General features: G+C 42.6%; 1 protein-coding gene across 1 annotated transcript in view; it reads left to right on the forward strand.

Moving 5' to 3' along the window:
• Nucleotides 1–17075, forward strand: part of LOC145404268 (zwei Ig domain protein zig-8-like) — a 108865-nt gene that overhangs the window by 59792 nt on the left and 31998 nt on the right. Inside the window, exons 4-5 of the mRNA XM_080275792.1 lie at nucleotides 13530–13740; nucleotides 14841–14983. Coding sequence (XP_080131918.1) covers nucleotides 13530–13740; nucleotides 14841–14983 — 354 coding nt within the window. The remainder of the gene's footprint in view (nucleotides 1–13529; nucleotides 13741–14840; nucleotides 14984–17075) is intronic.

A 17075-nucleotide genomic window follows, 5' to 3' on the forward strand; every position in this document is an offset into this window, starting at 1 on the left:
TTTTTCTTTCAGTGTACATTGGACGATTTAGCTCAACTGATAGTGAGTCACAGGAATGCGAGTGTTAATCCTGTCATCATGAATCCTCCTATGGTCGCCTCTTTTCCGTTGTTTTATTCGACCCAACGTCAGACGATTATGTTCAGCAGCGTGAGTCATAGGAGCCTGAAAATATGACTATCTGTTTTCCTGCCCTGTATCTTATTTTTCTTACCATTTCTCATTTTCCTTGCTTCCTAAATCCCCGACTCGTTCCTCTTCGTCCATTAAAACCACCATTTCTTCCCGTGTCACGCTCCCACAGATAAGAGAATTCACTATTTTTCGTTCTCTGCCTCTCTCCCGACAGCTGAGAGAGAGAGAGAGAGAGAGAGAATTTCAAATCCCCTAAGCAAGACTGGTAACGTTGTGTCACAAGAACCTAGTCCATGTGGGGGACCAAGGTGCCACGCCCTTCCTCCCCCAGTGTATCCTGTGGAGAGGAGATGGTGATGTAGTTGGTTTGATTTCCCTTGAAGGAAGTTGGCCACTCCAACAACTTGAATACTAAGTAGTGGTTATGTGAAATCCGATGAGCCATAGTTATTAGTCTAATTGACCATCCAATCTGACTACACTTGATCACCAGCTAAGCTGTTAACCTTCTCTAGAGTGCGTCTTGTCTCGTATTTTCTTCCGTTTATTCAACTAACTGAGTCGCAGAAGACCGAGAGTGTTAATACTGGAACTATTAGTCCTCTCATGAAGGGGACAACTTTCGTATTCTATTCCAGCTGACAGGAGACGATTTTGATTAGCTAAGAGTGAGCCAGTGAAGCCCGATGGTGTTACTACTGGCACCATTAGCCTTCCCACGACCAGAAAAACTCCAGTATTCTATATCGACTTAACTAAAAATGATTTCATTCAGCTATGAGCGTGTCATAGGAGCCTGATAGTGATACTACTGGTACCATTAGCCCTCTCATGGTCAGAACAACTATCTTATTCTATGTCGACCTATATGCAGACGATTTTATTAACAGTGAGTCACAGGGGCATACTTTAACGAAGGTACATGAGAGAATCCCGGGAAGGGTGTGTGATTTCTATTGTAATTGGAATAAATAATCACAAAGTAAAATTACTGCAGCTGTAATGGACGAAGTTAGGTAAATTTAGAGCAAACCAATTTAGATTAGTTCAGAGGAGAGTAAATGAAAAGCGACATCGCAAGTGTTAGAAAAGATGAAGAGAAATTAGGACAGGTTAGCCTAGCAGCAGCGCAGTTAACCCTTTCACTCCCATGACATAACTTCCTGTCTTTTGTAACTATCTTCAGATTCTTTTATTCATCTTTGGAGGACCTTGTCGAAATGGAGGGGTTAGACAGAGATTTCTTTAACCCGCTTACTGTCTCAGTGCAGCAGACGATTTTATTCAATTTACGAGTTACGTTGAACTGAAGGGGTTAGTTACAGCCTCCATTAACCCCTGTACCACAACAGATCTCCCCAAAACACACTAAACCTTCCTGAGGGTAGCATGAATAAAGCAGGCAATACGTCATAGGATTTAAGTGGTCAACCCCTGCAGTACGACGACATACTTTCACCATAACTAAGCCGATATTTCATCGTTTTCCAGCTAATTTCACATAGCTCAGTAGCAGAATAAGACAGTACTGTGGTTCAGCACTCTTTCCATAGCATTTTTTTTTTTTGTGACCCGCATCAGCGTTAATCGTTTGTTACAGCTTAACATTCAAAGTGGAAACGGTAGGATTTTTTGACCATGTTATAGTAAAAGAGTATGGTATGTTTTCAGTGCTACTGCCAAGCGATGTATATTCAGCTTGTCCCATCAGTACTGTGACACAGCCCTATTTCTTATTAGTGTCATAAAAGTGTTAATCTATTGTTACAACTCAACATGGAAGATGGAGAAGCAACATTTTTAGACCAGGTTAGAGTAAAAAGAGTACTGCCAGGCGATATATTTAACTTAGTCCCTTTAGTACGGTAACACTTTTTTTTTCCATTTTCAGACAATTAAACTCGGCTCAGGAGAGACTTTTGGAAATATATTTTTGTTACTGTCAGACGATTACATTGAGCTTATTCTGATCAACTAAGTGATTCCTGTGTGATGCTTTTCTTCCCATTTCCAGACGATTTAAACTTGTGCTGCAAGGTCAACAAGGGCAAGGGAGAAACAAAGGTTTTCCATCAGCCTGACCTGCCCAAGAATCTAACTCGATGCGTACAAATGGCGAGCTGGATGTGTTACCACTGCTGCACTGGCTGTCCAGCAGTGAAGGGGGTTAACACAGTGTAGAGCCACCTGGATGCAGCACTAAATGGTGTGAATGCTTGCTAGAAAGATCTACTCGATCACTGAAGCTGTGTAAATTTTAGATCAGACTTAACTCACTGACTATGATGACAACATAGTTCGGTTAACCCTTTCACAACGAAGGAACAGGCTTAACTCATTTACTGCGATGACGCCATTGTTTCATTTGTTGTTGCTAATTCCGAGATTTTATTCACCTCAGGAGAGACTTTCCGAGCTGAGGAGGACAGATACAGCATCCTTCATAAACCGTTTGACAACGAAGAACCTCCCTTAACCGTGCTCAAAAAATCGATACAGTATATCAAAATATAGAATGAACTGTTCGAGTTGAAAGTCTCTCTCTCTCTCTCTCCCTCTCTCTCTCTCTCTCTCTCTCTCTCTCGGTACCACCACACTGTCATTCGTGTAGTACACACCTCACGCGTTGTATCACACTACACTTCACCAAACGCGCTTGACACCACACACACTGTACACCAGATGCATGTGGCGTATATTACCTTGCATTTCACCTGCACATGTGGTTTCCTTCCCACGAGGTCCCTCGTGGTTTTTCCCCACTTTGTTCTCCTATTTAGCGTGGTTACTCGTGCTGCTACCAGTAGTATTCAATTTCCCATCCCTCCTCACCTGTACTAGTGCCGCTACCAATAATATTCGATCTTTCATTCCTACTCGCCGGTAGTGGTGCCTAAACCAATCAAATTCACCTATTCAACCGACCTAGGCGTACCTGTGCTCCGCCTACCTCATTAAGGGGTTTAAAACCGAGTGGGCGACCTAGCCCGCGCTCCTTTTTCCCCTCTCAGCTTCACCTGGCTAACTACCTGCCCGCTCGCCATCTCTCTTGGTAAATCTGGCCACGCGGTACAGCTTTACATATACAATACACGTAAACACATCAGCTCAGCATTACCGCTTCTCACTAAATTCATTGCTCATATTTTAGTCTGTAGCTATCTATCTAAACAATTGATCTACACATGCTGTAAATGTAATTACCTTGTACTACTTGAAGTCATGTAATAACTCCGTATTGTTCTAAGTCAATAATCACTGCCCTGTCTGTTTCTTTCCATCACATGTATGTTTATCTATCCTTACCATTTGCCTCGGTGTAGCCCTAGTACAATATACCCATAACTTAAACACAACACGCATATTATACCATAGAACTTTGCACAAGACGTGCTTCAAACCACATGCTCTCTCCACCACGCGCACTTTGCACCACACTCATTGTATACCGCATGATGCCACACCATGCACTGTCTACTCGTACACCAATTCACACACACTTTAATAGCCACGTCCTCTATACCACATGAACTAACACCACAAGCACTACGTGCACTCTACAGTACACGCACTCTGTGCTACATGCACTGTGCATCACACGTACTCTACACCCCAAGCGTGCAATATATCAAATACCAAACGCTGTCTACACCACACGCACTTTATACCACACACAAAATACGCCACACGCACTCTGCGCGACCTTCACTCTTTGCACGACTACATTCTCTTCACGCCACTCTATTCCCCACCTCAATACGGTCTAAATAGACGCGTTTATTTTATGTCAGTCCTTTAGTAGGGCCCGGTCTGCGTGTCGACACCACATACCAGCACACACACACACACACACACACACACACACACACACACACACACACACACACACACACACACACACATTTACCCAATCTTATCAACGGCTAAAGCCTATGATGTGAATTTTATTGTTCATCGCTGGAACTAGTTTCTACTTAACTCGCTATCATAGGTCTTCATTAAATTGATAAATTATGCTGCAGTAGGTTAAGTTAGGCTGTTAGGGTTAGGGTGCATTAGGTTAGACAATGTTTTGTTAATTCATGTTGTGTTCTATGGTCAAGTTAGGGAAAGTTAGATAAGGTTACCTTAGCATGGGACTAAATGAATTGAACTTTTTACCATCCAAAAATGAGCTAAAGAAAAAAAAATTGCTTTTGCAATATAAAACCATACTTTGATCACTAAATCTGAAAGAGAGCAAATCGCTGGTATTCGGAACCGTAGCCATAACATAGCCATTATAAAAGATGTGTACTAAATGCCAAATTAGGTGTAACGACGAAAGGCTTTACCTCAAGGACGTGGCAGAATTTTTCAAATGTTAAATTTCAGAGTTACCATGAAAATAACCTAAACTATTAAAAAAATTCGTCCTGAATTAAAAAAAGGCTTCTTTCCAGTACAGTAAGCCAGACACCCTTGATGAACAAGGATTCCGTGCTATGATGAAATAGCTTGTTGCTGTTGTTGTTATTGTCGTAGGCACATCTGAAAAATGAACCCAGCATAAGCTGCCCTTCTCCTGTAGTTCATCACTCTCCTCTCGTGGGACAAGGACGGAGTTGGTGGACTTTTGTATACACAAGCAGTAGTGTCACACGATTGAATCAGTTCCACCACGTGAAGGCGTCCGTCTCCTTCGGCCAAAAGAAAGCTAACTTACATATCACTCTCATCTCTACAACCCTCAGCAAGTAGTACAAGAGTAGTCACTTTGCTTTTCCTAAATCCTGAAATGCCGATTCTCCCAACCCATCTATGAGTGTCTGTGGCGAATTTAGATGACCCTTTGATCACGTTTTCCTGGAGAGAACTTGAAAATTGTAAATGTCATATGCTTAGATGACGTAAGAGCGATTTTTGTAATGGGAGGATGTTTATGTATTGAGAGAGAGAGAGAGAGAGAGAGAGAGAGAGAGAGAGAGGACTGCCGTGACATTACTGCATAATAAACTAAACATAAATATACTGTACATAGAGCTACGATGACAAGTTCCTTTACAGCACCTCAGTACTACGTCTTAATCTACTGACATCTTGCTAAACTAATCAGTAATATTCAAGGTTCGGTTTCTCTTCTTTATTTCCAGTCCACAGACCTGTAAGTGGAGTTTTGACCGCTGATGTAGTGCTGCTGTATGTTCTTTTGTGCTATTGTACGGCAGCTGGTGGCATTGTGTGTGTGTGTGTGTGTGTGTGTGTGTGTGTGTGTGTGTGTGTGTGTGTGTGTGTGTGTGTGTGTGTGTGTGTGTGTGTGTGTGTGTGTGTGTGTGTGTGTGTGTGTGTGTACCATAAATAACTGCACGGTCCATCCTAAGACCTTGCACTACTTGGAGAAGAATATCCTCCGTCCATATTGACTACATGGCAGCCCTGTCCCTTTCAGAACTGTAGCTGTTGTATCAGTGGATGATATCTTTATGACATGTCGCTGGGTCTTCTGGAAGATCACGAAAGACGGGTTTAATGAACCTCAAATCACAAGTCACTTCCCTGCCCCAGTCTGGGATTGATCTTGCGTCCTTTTAAACATGTCACTGAGATGCGCCCTATAATACACCTGGAGAAACAGTCAGTAGGCAGTCAGTAGAGGGCATACCTTCGTCTCACTATGATGGACTTAGAAAATTTGTAGCCAGTTAATAGGCTGCAGGCAATCAACGAGTGGTAAGCAGCCTGTAAGCAGTTGAGAGTCAGTAGGCAGTCAATAATTAATAGGCAGGTATTAGTCAGTATGCAGTTATAAGCAGTAAGCAATTTGTAGGTAGTCAATAATTAATAGGCAGGTATTAGTCAGTATGCAGTTATAAGCAGTAAGCAATTTGTAGGTAGTCAAAAGTCAATAGGCAGTCAACAGTCAGTAGACAGTCAATAAGCAGTAAGCAGTCTGCCGACGGTCAAGAGTCGCAAAGCAGTCGGTACTCAATAGGCAGTCAATAGTCATTAGGCAGTCAGTAGTCGGTAGGCAGTTAATATGCAGCAAGCAGTCTACAGTATAGCAAGTCATGAGTCAGTAGGCCGTCAAGTATCAGAATGTAGTCAAGAGTCAGTATAGGCAGTCAGTGAGCAGTAAGCAGCCAGAACGTAGTCATGAATTAGTAGGGAGTTAATGGCCAGTAGGCAGGCAGTAGTCAGAAGGGAGTCAGTTGTCAGTCAGTAACCAGTCAGTAGTCAGGAGACAGTTAATTGTCAGTAGGGAGTCAGTAGTCAGTAGGCAGTTATAGTCAGTAGACAGTCAATAGTCAGCATGAAGTCAGTTTTCAATCAATAGGCAGGCAATAGCCAGTAGGGAGACAGTAGTCCGTTGGGAGTCAGTTCTCAGTCAGAAGGAAGTTAATAGTCAGTAGACAGTAAATCGTCACTTGGGAGTCGCTTGTCAGTCAGTAGGAAGTCAATAGTCAGAAGACAGTCAATAGTCAGCAGAAAGCCAGCTGTCAGTCATTAAGAAGTCAATAGCCAGTAGACAGTAACAGTCAGTATGGAGTCAGTAGGCAGTAATAGTCAATGGGGAGTCAGTAGGCAGTCACTAGTCAGAAGACAGTCAGTAGGCAGTCATTAGTCAGTAGACAGACAGTAGATAGTCAACAGTCAGTAAACAGTCAGTAGGCAGTCAGTGATCAGTAGGGAGTTAGCAGGCAGTCAGTAATCAATAGTCAGTCAACAGTCAGTAGTCAGTCAATAGTCAGCAGTCGGTCACTAGTCAGTAGGCTGTCAGGACCAGTAGAGTGTCAGTAGTCATTTAACAGTAAAACAGTAGTAGGCACTCAATAGGTAGTAGGCAGTCAGTAGCCAGTTTTCAGTCAGTAGACAGTCAGTAGTTAGTAAAGTCAATAGGCCGTCAGTCAATAGACACCAACCAGTGAATAGCAGTCAATAGGCAGTCAATAGTCAGTAGGCAGTTGGTAGTCGGCAGTCAGTAGGCAGTCAGAAGTCAGTAGAGAGCATACGACCACCAGGCTGAGCAATGCATACAAGGTGTTTCAGGTCGATTCAATATCAAACTTCATCTCCATATTGTTCAAGATATATTGAACTTCTCTGTTGAAAGCAATCCACCGGCCTGGTGTTCTGTTGTGCTTCCATCAAAATTGTAGTATTTCTCTCTTAGATCATCTGGAATTTCCCTACAAATTTCATCATGAGCCTCCCATTGGTGTGTCCTTAGGATCATGTCCTAAGCTGCTTAGAAAGATCCACAGTATTTCTTTCGTATCGATTTATATTGTATATAGCACGTTAACATTCTCGTACATGATATTTGCATCGTTTCCTAACGACATTGTTGCATCAGTAAGATACGAGACGCATTTGAGGTGCAACGTGCAGAATAAATCTTTAAGGAAGAGGTGGTATGAAGTATCCAAAGGCACTTAAAAATCCAGTGGACAGACAGACAAACAGACCAGGGTGAAAAAACACGCTTAGACACCTTTGATGGTGGCATTTACCTTATCAGACAATTTAGCATGCGATAGACTTTACGAACTGAAGGGATTAGATGTAGTCATTATTAATTCTTCCGCTACAGGAGGCTCTGCTGAATTGAAGTAATAATATTGGTAACCAATGTAACATCAGGTTCATCTGAAACATGAACCCAATGGATTCCTTCTCCTGCGATTCACTATCCTCATTCAGGGGGGCCGAAGGAAACTGAAGGACGTTAATATAACTGAGCGATGAAGCCGCCCAGTTATGTCGGTTCCACCATGCTTAATCGTACGAAAATAATATGATAAACATCTCACAAATGAGGGGGTTAATAAACTAGTGACTGCAATCACTATCAGTCTCGTTCATTTCGTGTAGGATCTCCAGCATCCTAGAACAAAATCTATAACAGTTGACCTTGAACTGCTGTGCGCTGAAGTTTGGGGGAAAACAAATCTGGGGAAGAGAGTTCGAAAGAGAAGCAGTTCGGGGAATAAAAGAATTCCGAAAAGCAGAAGTTCTGGAACATGGCAGTGTGACAGTCCAGTCATAAGTGCTACCAGATGCCCCACTAGCAAGCAGGAAGGCGGGGAGAGGTGGCATAGTGGATGTAGCTTCATCTGAGCAATGGCCATAAAAATATCTATAAAATAATGCCAGCGAGGCAACATTCTGATTTACTTGTAGGGAAAGTAGCTCATTTGTAATTGCTGAGTTATTATTTATTCTAATAGCTTTGTTTAAAATTTTGTCCAATTGTTTTAATGCATCGCCTCCTTATCCACCGCACAAGGATGAGGAATATTCGAGCTGTGAGCATATAATTATGACTCTCGGATATTATAGCTAACTACTCGTCCTTGAAGAAGTTACGGATTCTGTACAATAATCCAGGTTTCTTTGATGAGGTTTTAACAAGTGATCTAACGTAAGAGGTCCAACTGAGGGTATTGTTAAACACCAAGAATATCATAACTTTCAGAGACAGGAATACTGGTTGCATTCAAGTTAATATAGGAATTAGGCAATACCTATTAGTAAATTGGATGTTCGAGTATTTTGTTTTCTCTGTATTAAATAAGACAATCTTGTTTCCATTTGGTGATCTTAGAAAAATCTTGATTTATGGAGACTACCGTGCTGAGTTAGGAATTAGAAATATCAAACTTCGTGAATGGGTATTAGACTGTAAAGAAACTATGAAGCATTGGAAATTAAATCAGATTCGATGAAATGCCTTTGAGATGTCAAGTGAAATGGCAAAGCTTTCGTCAAAGACCCGAAAGGAGGATGACCAGGAGACTTAAAGATAGATAAGATCGCCAGTGAAGCGTCCCTGGCAGAACCCATACTGACAGTCAGAGAGAAGTTTGCGACAGGAAAGACCCTTTTTTTCTCTCTCTCTCTTTCGTTAAGAACTTATTAAAAAAAAAAAAATGAAATACGGGCTGTTAAAGCAATTGGGCGATAATTAGAGGACTGGGAATAGTCTCCCTTCTTTGGGACAGGTTGCATGAGAGCAAACTTCCAGCAAAGATACAAGTTGGCAGACAAAGATGAAAGAGTTTGCCTAGGCTGGGTGTAAGCACAGAAGCACAGTTCTTAAGGACAACAGGAGGGACCCCATCAGGCCCATAGGCTTTGTTAGTACTGAGGCCAGTGATGGCCGAAAATACATCAAATGAAGAAATTCTAATGTCAGCCATGACGAGATCAGAAGGGGGAAAAGATAGAGGAACAGCACCGCAATCGTCCATTGTGGAATTGGAAAAGCAAGTCGGTAGGAAGAATGATGCATGTGTGTCAGAATCGGTTTATGTCATGGTCAGAACATGCAGAGTGAGAGCAGAATCAAACATATGAAAGGGTATAATATCAGCCCTCACTTTAAATGCCCGACATCGTGTGGACCCGAATTCCAGACTCGGGACACACGTATCACAAGATGCATAAGCAACCTTTGAGCCATGGTAGGTCTAACTTTAACAGAGAGGTAAATGTATAGGTAAACAGGTTGATAAAAAAAACTAGGCAGTGGCAGTCAGACTGACAAAGCATGATATAACTCGTGGACATACGTCTGACGGGTAGAGGTGGCTGGGTTGCGTTCGTGTTAAAGGCGATCGCTAGACAGACAAACTGATAGATAGATATACAGACAGATTGATAGATAGCAGACAGATAGATAGGTAGATAAATGGATGGATGGAGAGAGAACTTGCTGACAGAGCGAGGAAGACATGCGTTTGTCGGGTAAAAGTGGCCGGGATACATCAGTGTTAAAGCCGATAGTGTGACAGCGATTGTGGGATGTGGCGTAGGTGACCTGACATGACCTTACATGACCTGAAATGTCGTGACCTCTTGCCTCCTACCTCCTATTCCTCATCTCTTCCTGGCACTTATCTTTTGTCTTCCTGTTTCCTGCTTCCCTGCTTTATTCCTTCTTTGTTTCCTCCTTCCTGCATATTCTTTTCCTCTTGTTGCTTCTGTCTCCTCCTTCCTTGCAACATACAGTACCTACCCTACTACTTCCTCCTTCCTTCCAAACACTATATATTATCTCGTGGTTCGTTACCGCCTATTCGCACCTTCTACGCCTTTCTTATCTCCCTTTCTGTTTACTTCCCTTATTCCCCCTAACGGTCTAAATACATTCTGCCTCTTGTCTTCAACCTTCTGCCTCTTTCTCCCCAACATCCTACTCACCTATGTACCTTCTGTCTCTCATTACTTACAACCTACTGCCAACCTCCTAACCCAAATCTTTATCTCTTAATTTATCTCCTATCTTCGTACATACCCACTGTCGCTTCCTCCTATCTCTTTCCAACCTAACTTTCTCCCCGCTACGTTCCACTACTTATTTCCTATTCTATCGACCTCCTCCCTACCCCCTATCGCCCTTCTTTATCTCGAATCACCTACCCTCTATCCGTGCCTCATATCTTCTATCTCCTCGCTCTTATACCTACTACCTGTCTTTTACCTATCCTCCTCTTACCTTCTTCGGCGACTTCCCTTTCAGTCGGCTAGTCGCCCTCGGGATCCGCGTTGCTAAAGAGGTCATGTAATACTACACCATCATACCCTCACATCACCACACCCTAGCGCCACCACATCATCACACCATCACAATACCACATCCTAGCACCACCACACCATCATACCACCACACCCTTACACCACCACATCCTCAAACCACCACACCCTTACACCGGCACACCATCACACCACCACACCATCACACCACCACATCCTTACACCACACATCCTCACACCAACATACTCTAGCACCACCGCACCATCACACCACCACACCTGTGCATCACCACATCCTCAAATCACCAAACCCTTACACCGCCATACCCTCACATCACACATCCTCATACCGCCACACCCTCACACCACACCGCCCTCACATCATGACTCATGCCACCACTCCCTCACACCGCCACACCCTCACATCACCAGACCCTCACAACATGACTCACACCACCACTCCCTCACACCACCACACCTTGACGCCACCACACTTTTACACAAATACACCCTTATGCCACCACACCTTCACATCACAACTCTCACCCTCACACCACCACTCCCTTTCCCCTCCATCTTACAATTGTCTCTTATATGTATCCCTCATACCTTAAGCTTCTCACGAAACTTTCTCATACCGTTTTCTCACAACATGCCCATACCATCATGCTCTAGCACCACTTCTTCCACACCATATCTTGGAGTGACAAAAGTAACATTCCGTGGAAAAAATATAACAAGGTTTTCATGTCAGTGACCTGAGTGAACTCTGACGTTATCTTGCTGCAGGAATGCAGCTGAATCGATGTATGTTTCTCTTTTATATGCCGTTTTAATGGTGACCCAGGCTTATCTGCAGATGAACTGAATGAATTGTAAGCTGCAGTTGCTATTTTCCTGCCGTCACTATCTTCCTTTTAGGGGACTGGGAGTTGAGGGAGGTTGTATAGACGAGCAGTGAAGCCGACCATTTGTATCTGTGTCACCACGTGAAGGCGTCGGAATCTGCAGATGCAAGTAACAGATGCAAATAAGCAGAAGTCGCCAAATGAAAGCAACGAAATAAACAAGGCGAAAGGGGTCAAGTCGAATAAGACAATAAACTCGCATTATATTCTTGTTGTTGCCAGATGATTTCATTCAGTTAAGGAGAGCACTCAAATAGTGAAGGAATTGACTGTGGCTCTGTCATTTCGAAAATTTATCTTAAGCATTATGACATCATTTGTATATACCAAGGAATAAAAAAAAAATAAGTCAGCCGTTTGTGAAAAAGTTTAAATCGTCATCACAACCACCATCTTCATCCTAACATATACTTCCACTTAAAAGGATGATGGCATTAGAATTCATAAGTAATGTAAAAATAATCATCATTGTCATCTACCAGTCGAGATGAGGTAGGACTAAAAATGAATCACCAGGTCGTCTGACCTCATTAAGGACTGCAGTATCTCATTTAACATCTCACATTTCTTCAAGAAGAGCAGCCTAGTAACAAGAACGTGGGCGTTGTAAATATCAAGGTTTAGATCTAAATACCGATGTATTTTTAGCACCCTTTGGTCTGGAAAAAGTGTGGCCATGGCCCTTGCCAGATTTTCCATTGATGCTGGAGACTGGGGGCCATAACTCCGAAGACCGGGTCATACTGGTTTAGAAGCTGGTTTGAGCAAGTACTTCGCCGTTCCGATTCAGGAAATTACTGGAAGGTGAACACCTTTGCTGTACCATAATAACAAATCTGTTTAGTATTGTTACTCTTGACTAATATAGCTTGCTAATTACAGGGAGTTACATGCTCCATTGCCACGGCAAGGAAATTTTCCTTCGAAGAAGACAATTCACAAGAAGAAAGCAGATATATAACACCGTCATTATCCTCCTCCTCCTCATCATCATCATTATCATCACCCTTATGTCTAACTAAAAAGATGCGGTGGCTGAAATAGGATCTAGAAATAAAGACAACACAAAATTATCTAGAGGGACAGTGTTGAGATGAAACATCAGCAACAACAGCAGCAGAAGCAGCAACACCACAAAATATAACAATGTCGTGGGTACACTCATTTACCAAGAACTCTCACTCGCTCACCCTTGCGACACTTAAATCTTTTTTCTTCACAGAACCACTATAGAATTCTTTCTTTATAACTCCAGGACGTAGTCATAAGTTTTCACAATCCTGTCATAACTGAGATTTGTGTTTATGGAAGGACAAGACAAGTGGAGTACAGAAGTAATAAGTATAGAGAGTGGTCCATATCATACTCATCCCAGTTCTAGTGTGTTGTGGGTGCTGTTCAGTCGGCATCAACATTGTCTATCCTGCATAACTTTCTACGTTTCAAAGCCTTTTCCACAACTGATAATAGTTTGTACGTCCATTGTACGCATAGTTGATTAGTAATTTCACGGAGCTATCGAAATTTCAGCATTCCTCACACCAGCAGACTGAACCATCCTAACAACACACAAGAACTGAAATGAAATGCCTTATACTAGTATATGAACCGCACTGTCTGCAGCATCCTAGTTACCAAAGACAAAATGTTGTATGGCTCTTTGCAGGAAGAAAAGGTAATAAGATCCTTACGTTTCTTATTTCAAGAACAAATACAAGTTACCAGAAGAAATCTTCTGACTGATTTATTTTGCAGGGAAACAAACGTTTGCTTCCATCACACATTAACACCGCTAATCTCCAAAGGCGTCATGGATCTTGAGATTGCTAAATAAAACGAGCGGTATTAACCTAAATGTTTCTATGACCAGAAAACAGTTCGAGCTAATTGTCCATCATGCAGTCGTCTGAGTCAGCATCCAGATTATTGGAAACTTACATACATAGCATTTATAATGTCTCCCTTCTACAGGTGTCGTGGATCCGAGGGCGTGACCTGCGGATCCTGACGGTGGGTCGGTATACGTACACGACGGATCTGCGCTACGAGGCGATCCACCTCAACGGAACCAACCAGTGGACGCTTCGGATCAAGTCTGCCCAGCCCAGGGATCAGGGGACCTACGAGTGTCAGATCAGCACCAAACCCATCATGGCATTCCCCACATATCTCATGGTGTTGAGTGAGTGCTGCAGAGAGAGAGAGAGAGAGAGAGAGAGAGAGGGTTATGCGACCAGTACTAATATTTGAAAGATTTTCTCGATGCATTGTATCTGGTCCTGAGAGTATGAAGATAAAAATCCTGCTAGTGTACTGATTCGGTATGAGAGAGGTAGCAGGTCCCGGGCAGCTGGAGTGAGGCCATGACGGGCTGTGATGTCATAAATCCTGTAACGTGGTAAAAGATTTCAGTTTATTTTCCAAAGAGGTTATTTTAGTTTCAGACTAGAAAACATAAATTTTCTTCTAAAATGATTAGGAAGTAGGAATGGCAAAAGTGCACAGATAAGAGATGAAAGAAGCACAGAAACAAGAGAGCATTCAGAATGAGAGGAGATTTGCCCATTATTACATGCCAAGCTATTGCCACAAACTTGTGCCTGGTGGATATTGATAGATAGATAGAAAGACAGAATATACTTATATAAATATATCGTATATCTTCTTCGATGTTCAATATATATATATATATATATATATATATATATAGATATATATATATATATATATATATATATATATATATATATATATCATCCAATCCTACATTGCCCCATGAGGAGCGTAGGAGCCCGGGGCTAGCCAGTTGGTCCCGACATTTAAAATGAAAGTGACCAGCCTCACTCATCCTTGAGTGGCATTACATGAGCAATCAACCCCAACCATCCCTTGGATATAAACCTTCACCGGTTCAATCAGATTGGAGCGCAATAATTACCCACTAAACCACCAGGCGCCAAAATTTGGTTATATGGTTACCACCCAGCGTAGTAAATGGTTTCCTGGTGCACAGGAAACCATTTGACTTGTCACTCAGTATATATATATATATATATATATATATATGTGTGTGTGTGTGTGAATGTGTGTGTGTGTGTGTGTCTGTATGTATATACATATATGTGTGTGTGTGTGTGTGTGTGTGTGTGTGTGTGTGTGTGTGTGTGTGTGTGTGTCTGTATGTATATACATATATGTGTGTGTGTGTGTGTGTGTGTGTGTGTGTGTGTGTAACTTTTGACATCTTTTAACCTCAGCTGAACTTTCTCTCTTCCCCGGCAGAGCCCCGAGGTGAGATCCTTGGCGCCCCTGATCTGTTCGTGCAGAAGGGCAGCATGATCAACCTCACCTGCATCCTACACGACCTGCCGGAGCCGCCTGCGTACGTCCGATGGTTCCACAAGAATAAACATCACGGCGCGAGGGTAGGTTACCACAGGAGGGCAGGGTGACGCTGGATAGCGTGGGGCAGGGTAAGGAGCGGTAGGTTACGATAAGGAGACAGGGCAAGGCATGGCAGAGCATGGAACGGTAGGGTAGGATAAAGAAGTGTAAGGTGGGTTACGAAAAGGCAGAGTAGGACTCGACAGTCCATGAGAGGGTAGGGTCACTTAGTGGAACGCTATGTCAGGATCAATGCAGGGTAGGTCACAGAAGGGATGGGTAGACCAGGACAAGACAAAGTAGGTCACTGAGCGGAACGGCAGGATATGGCAGAAGGCAGGCAGAATGAAAGGACAGGATAATGCATAATAAGACAGGGGAAGGGCAGGGTAGGTCAACAAGGAGGAAAGCAGGGTACAGCAAGACAAGTTAAGGAAAATGGTGGTAGTAAAAGGTAAGTCATGGAGTGTTACCATAGGGACGGTTATAACAGAGAGTGCGAGAGGGTCTAACTCTTTGTCGAATGCAGCCGGCTCTCACGCAGACTCAGCATAGCGGTGACGTATCGGTCAATTACCTCTTTTGTCTTATGTATTCCAGGTTTCTTATACGTAACATTAACTGCCATATTATTGTAGCCTGCTACATCACTACTGAATGAATTGTTCTTGAGGAAACAAAATAAGGTTCTATAGTATAGGTTTCGTTATTCTAGACGCACATTTTTACCACACAAAGCACTTCTATTATACCTGGAAATTACAGTACGTGTACAGTCATAAGAAAAACTATCGTTACCCTTCAGAGCTATGCACTTTGACACAACGACGAAGAGTTGTGGAATGACGGGACAGGAAAGAATTTGTACCGCAAACCCGTCAGTGTCGGATATGTGAGACACAGACATTAGAATTTGTGCTAGAGGTAATAAAAGCTAATTAGATCGTTTGGCTTCTGTACACAGAGACAATACGTTTTTTACACGGCACGGAAGTCATTAAATAAAAGTATTACCGAATGGTCTGAAGTCGGCAACACACACGCAGACGGGCAATGGGTATGTGCACCCATGCCAGACGTATGATAGTACTTCAGCCGATACAAGTCAACTTAGTAAATTTCAGTATAATAATGATATGTATTGCTTTCTACATTTAATAAATGCTGAGTAGAAGGAAAATAATAATACAAGTTCAGTCTCATTGCTTTAACATTTTGTATACCCACCCCCTGCTTCGAAAACAGCCTCTAGACATCTGAAGCATCCATCTGAAGCATTATACCACCCATCTAAAGCAACTAAATGAACTCGTGCACCCCTGTTAGACTATCATTAAACACACACACACACACACACACACACACACACACACACACACACACACACACACATAGTCGATGCCTATAGATTTAATACCATTCAGAATAATTTATTTGTTGTATTCTATAGATATTAAGCGTTGAACTGTAGGAAAATAATAAACCTGACGAGTTTCATTATTAATCCCTGGCGGGGTGCTCAGGGTTACGCAAACACGTCCTATATATTTCCCCGCCATATGGCTCATTCTTACTCATTATTCCAACTCTTGTAATGGGATTCTGATATTGCAACACTGGATAGGGGAGGGGCGAACAGCAAGGACCCGCTCACATAGCCCAGCTAACGTTCGTTTAGCATCGAGCAGTCATGGGGGTAACGATACTTTTTCTTATGACTGTACAGCAGACTGATGGCGGAGAACGAAATGACATGGAAGCAACTCGTTTGTGGCCCTCCCTTCCGGGATTAAGGAGTCTGGCTCTAGTTAATATAGCTAGGCCTGTTCAGCTTATTTATTCAGTTTGGAAAGGGTTCTTCAGCCTGAAGTGGAAAAGTTAAGTAAATAAATAGATACATGAGTGGGTAATATATGCATCCATGAATGTATATATGTACATTGTGTGTATGTACTGTATTAGCTTGCTTGTCCAGGCCTGACTATGGCAGACAGTTCAACTACACACGTTCGAGCAGAGTTATATGGGTTCTGAAAAGAAACGGAACAATAGAGCCAAGAAACTGTTTTCTCTTTCTCTCTCTCCCCCCCTCTCTCTCTCTCTCTCTCTCTCTCTCTCTCTCTCTCTCTCTCT

This window comes from Coenobita brevimanus, chromosome 7 (genome assembly GCF_032717465.1).
Source record: "Coenobita brevimanus isolate Jiangsu-jjx chromosome 7, ASM3271746v2, whole genome shotgun sequence".
Classification (NCBI taxonomy): domain Eukaryota; kingdom Metazoa; phylum Arthropoda; class Malacostraca; order Decapoda; family Coenobitidae; genus Coenobita; species Coenobita brevimanus.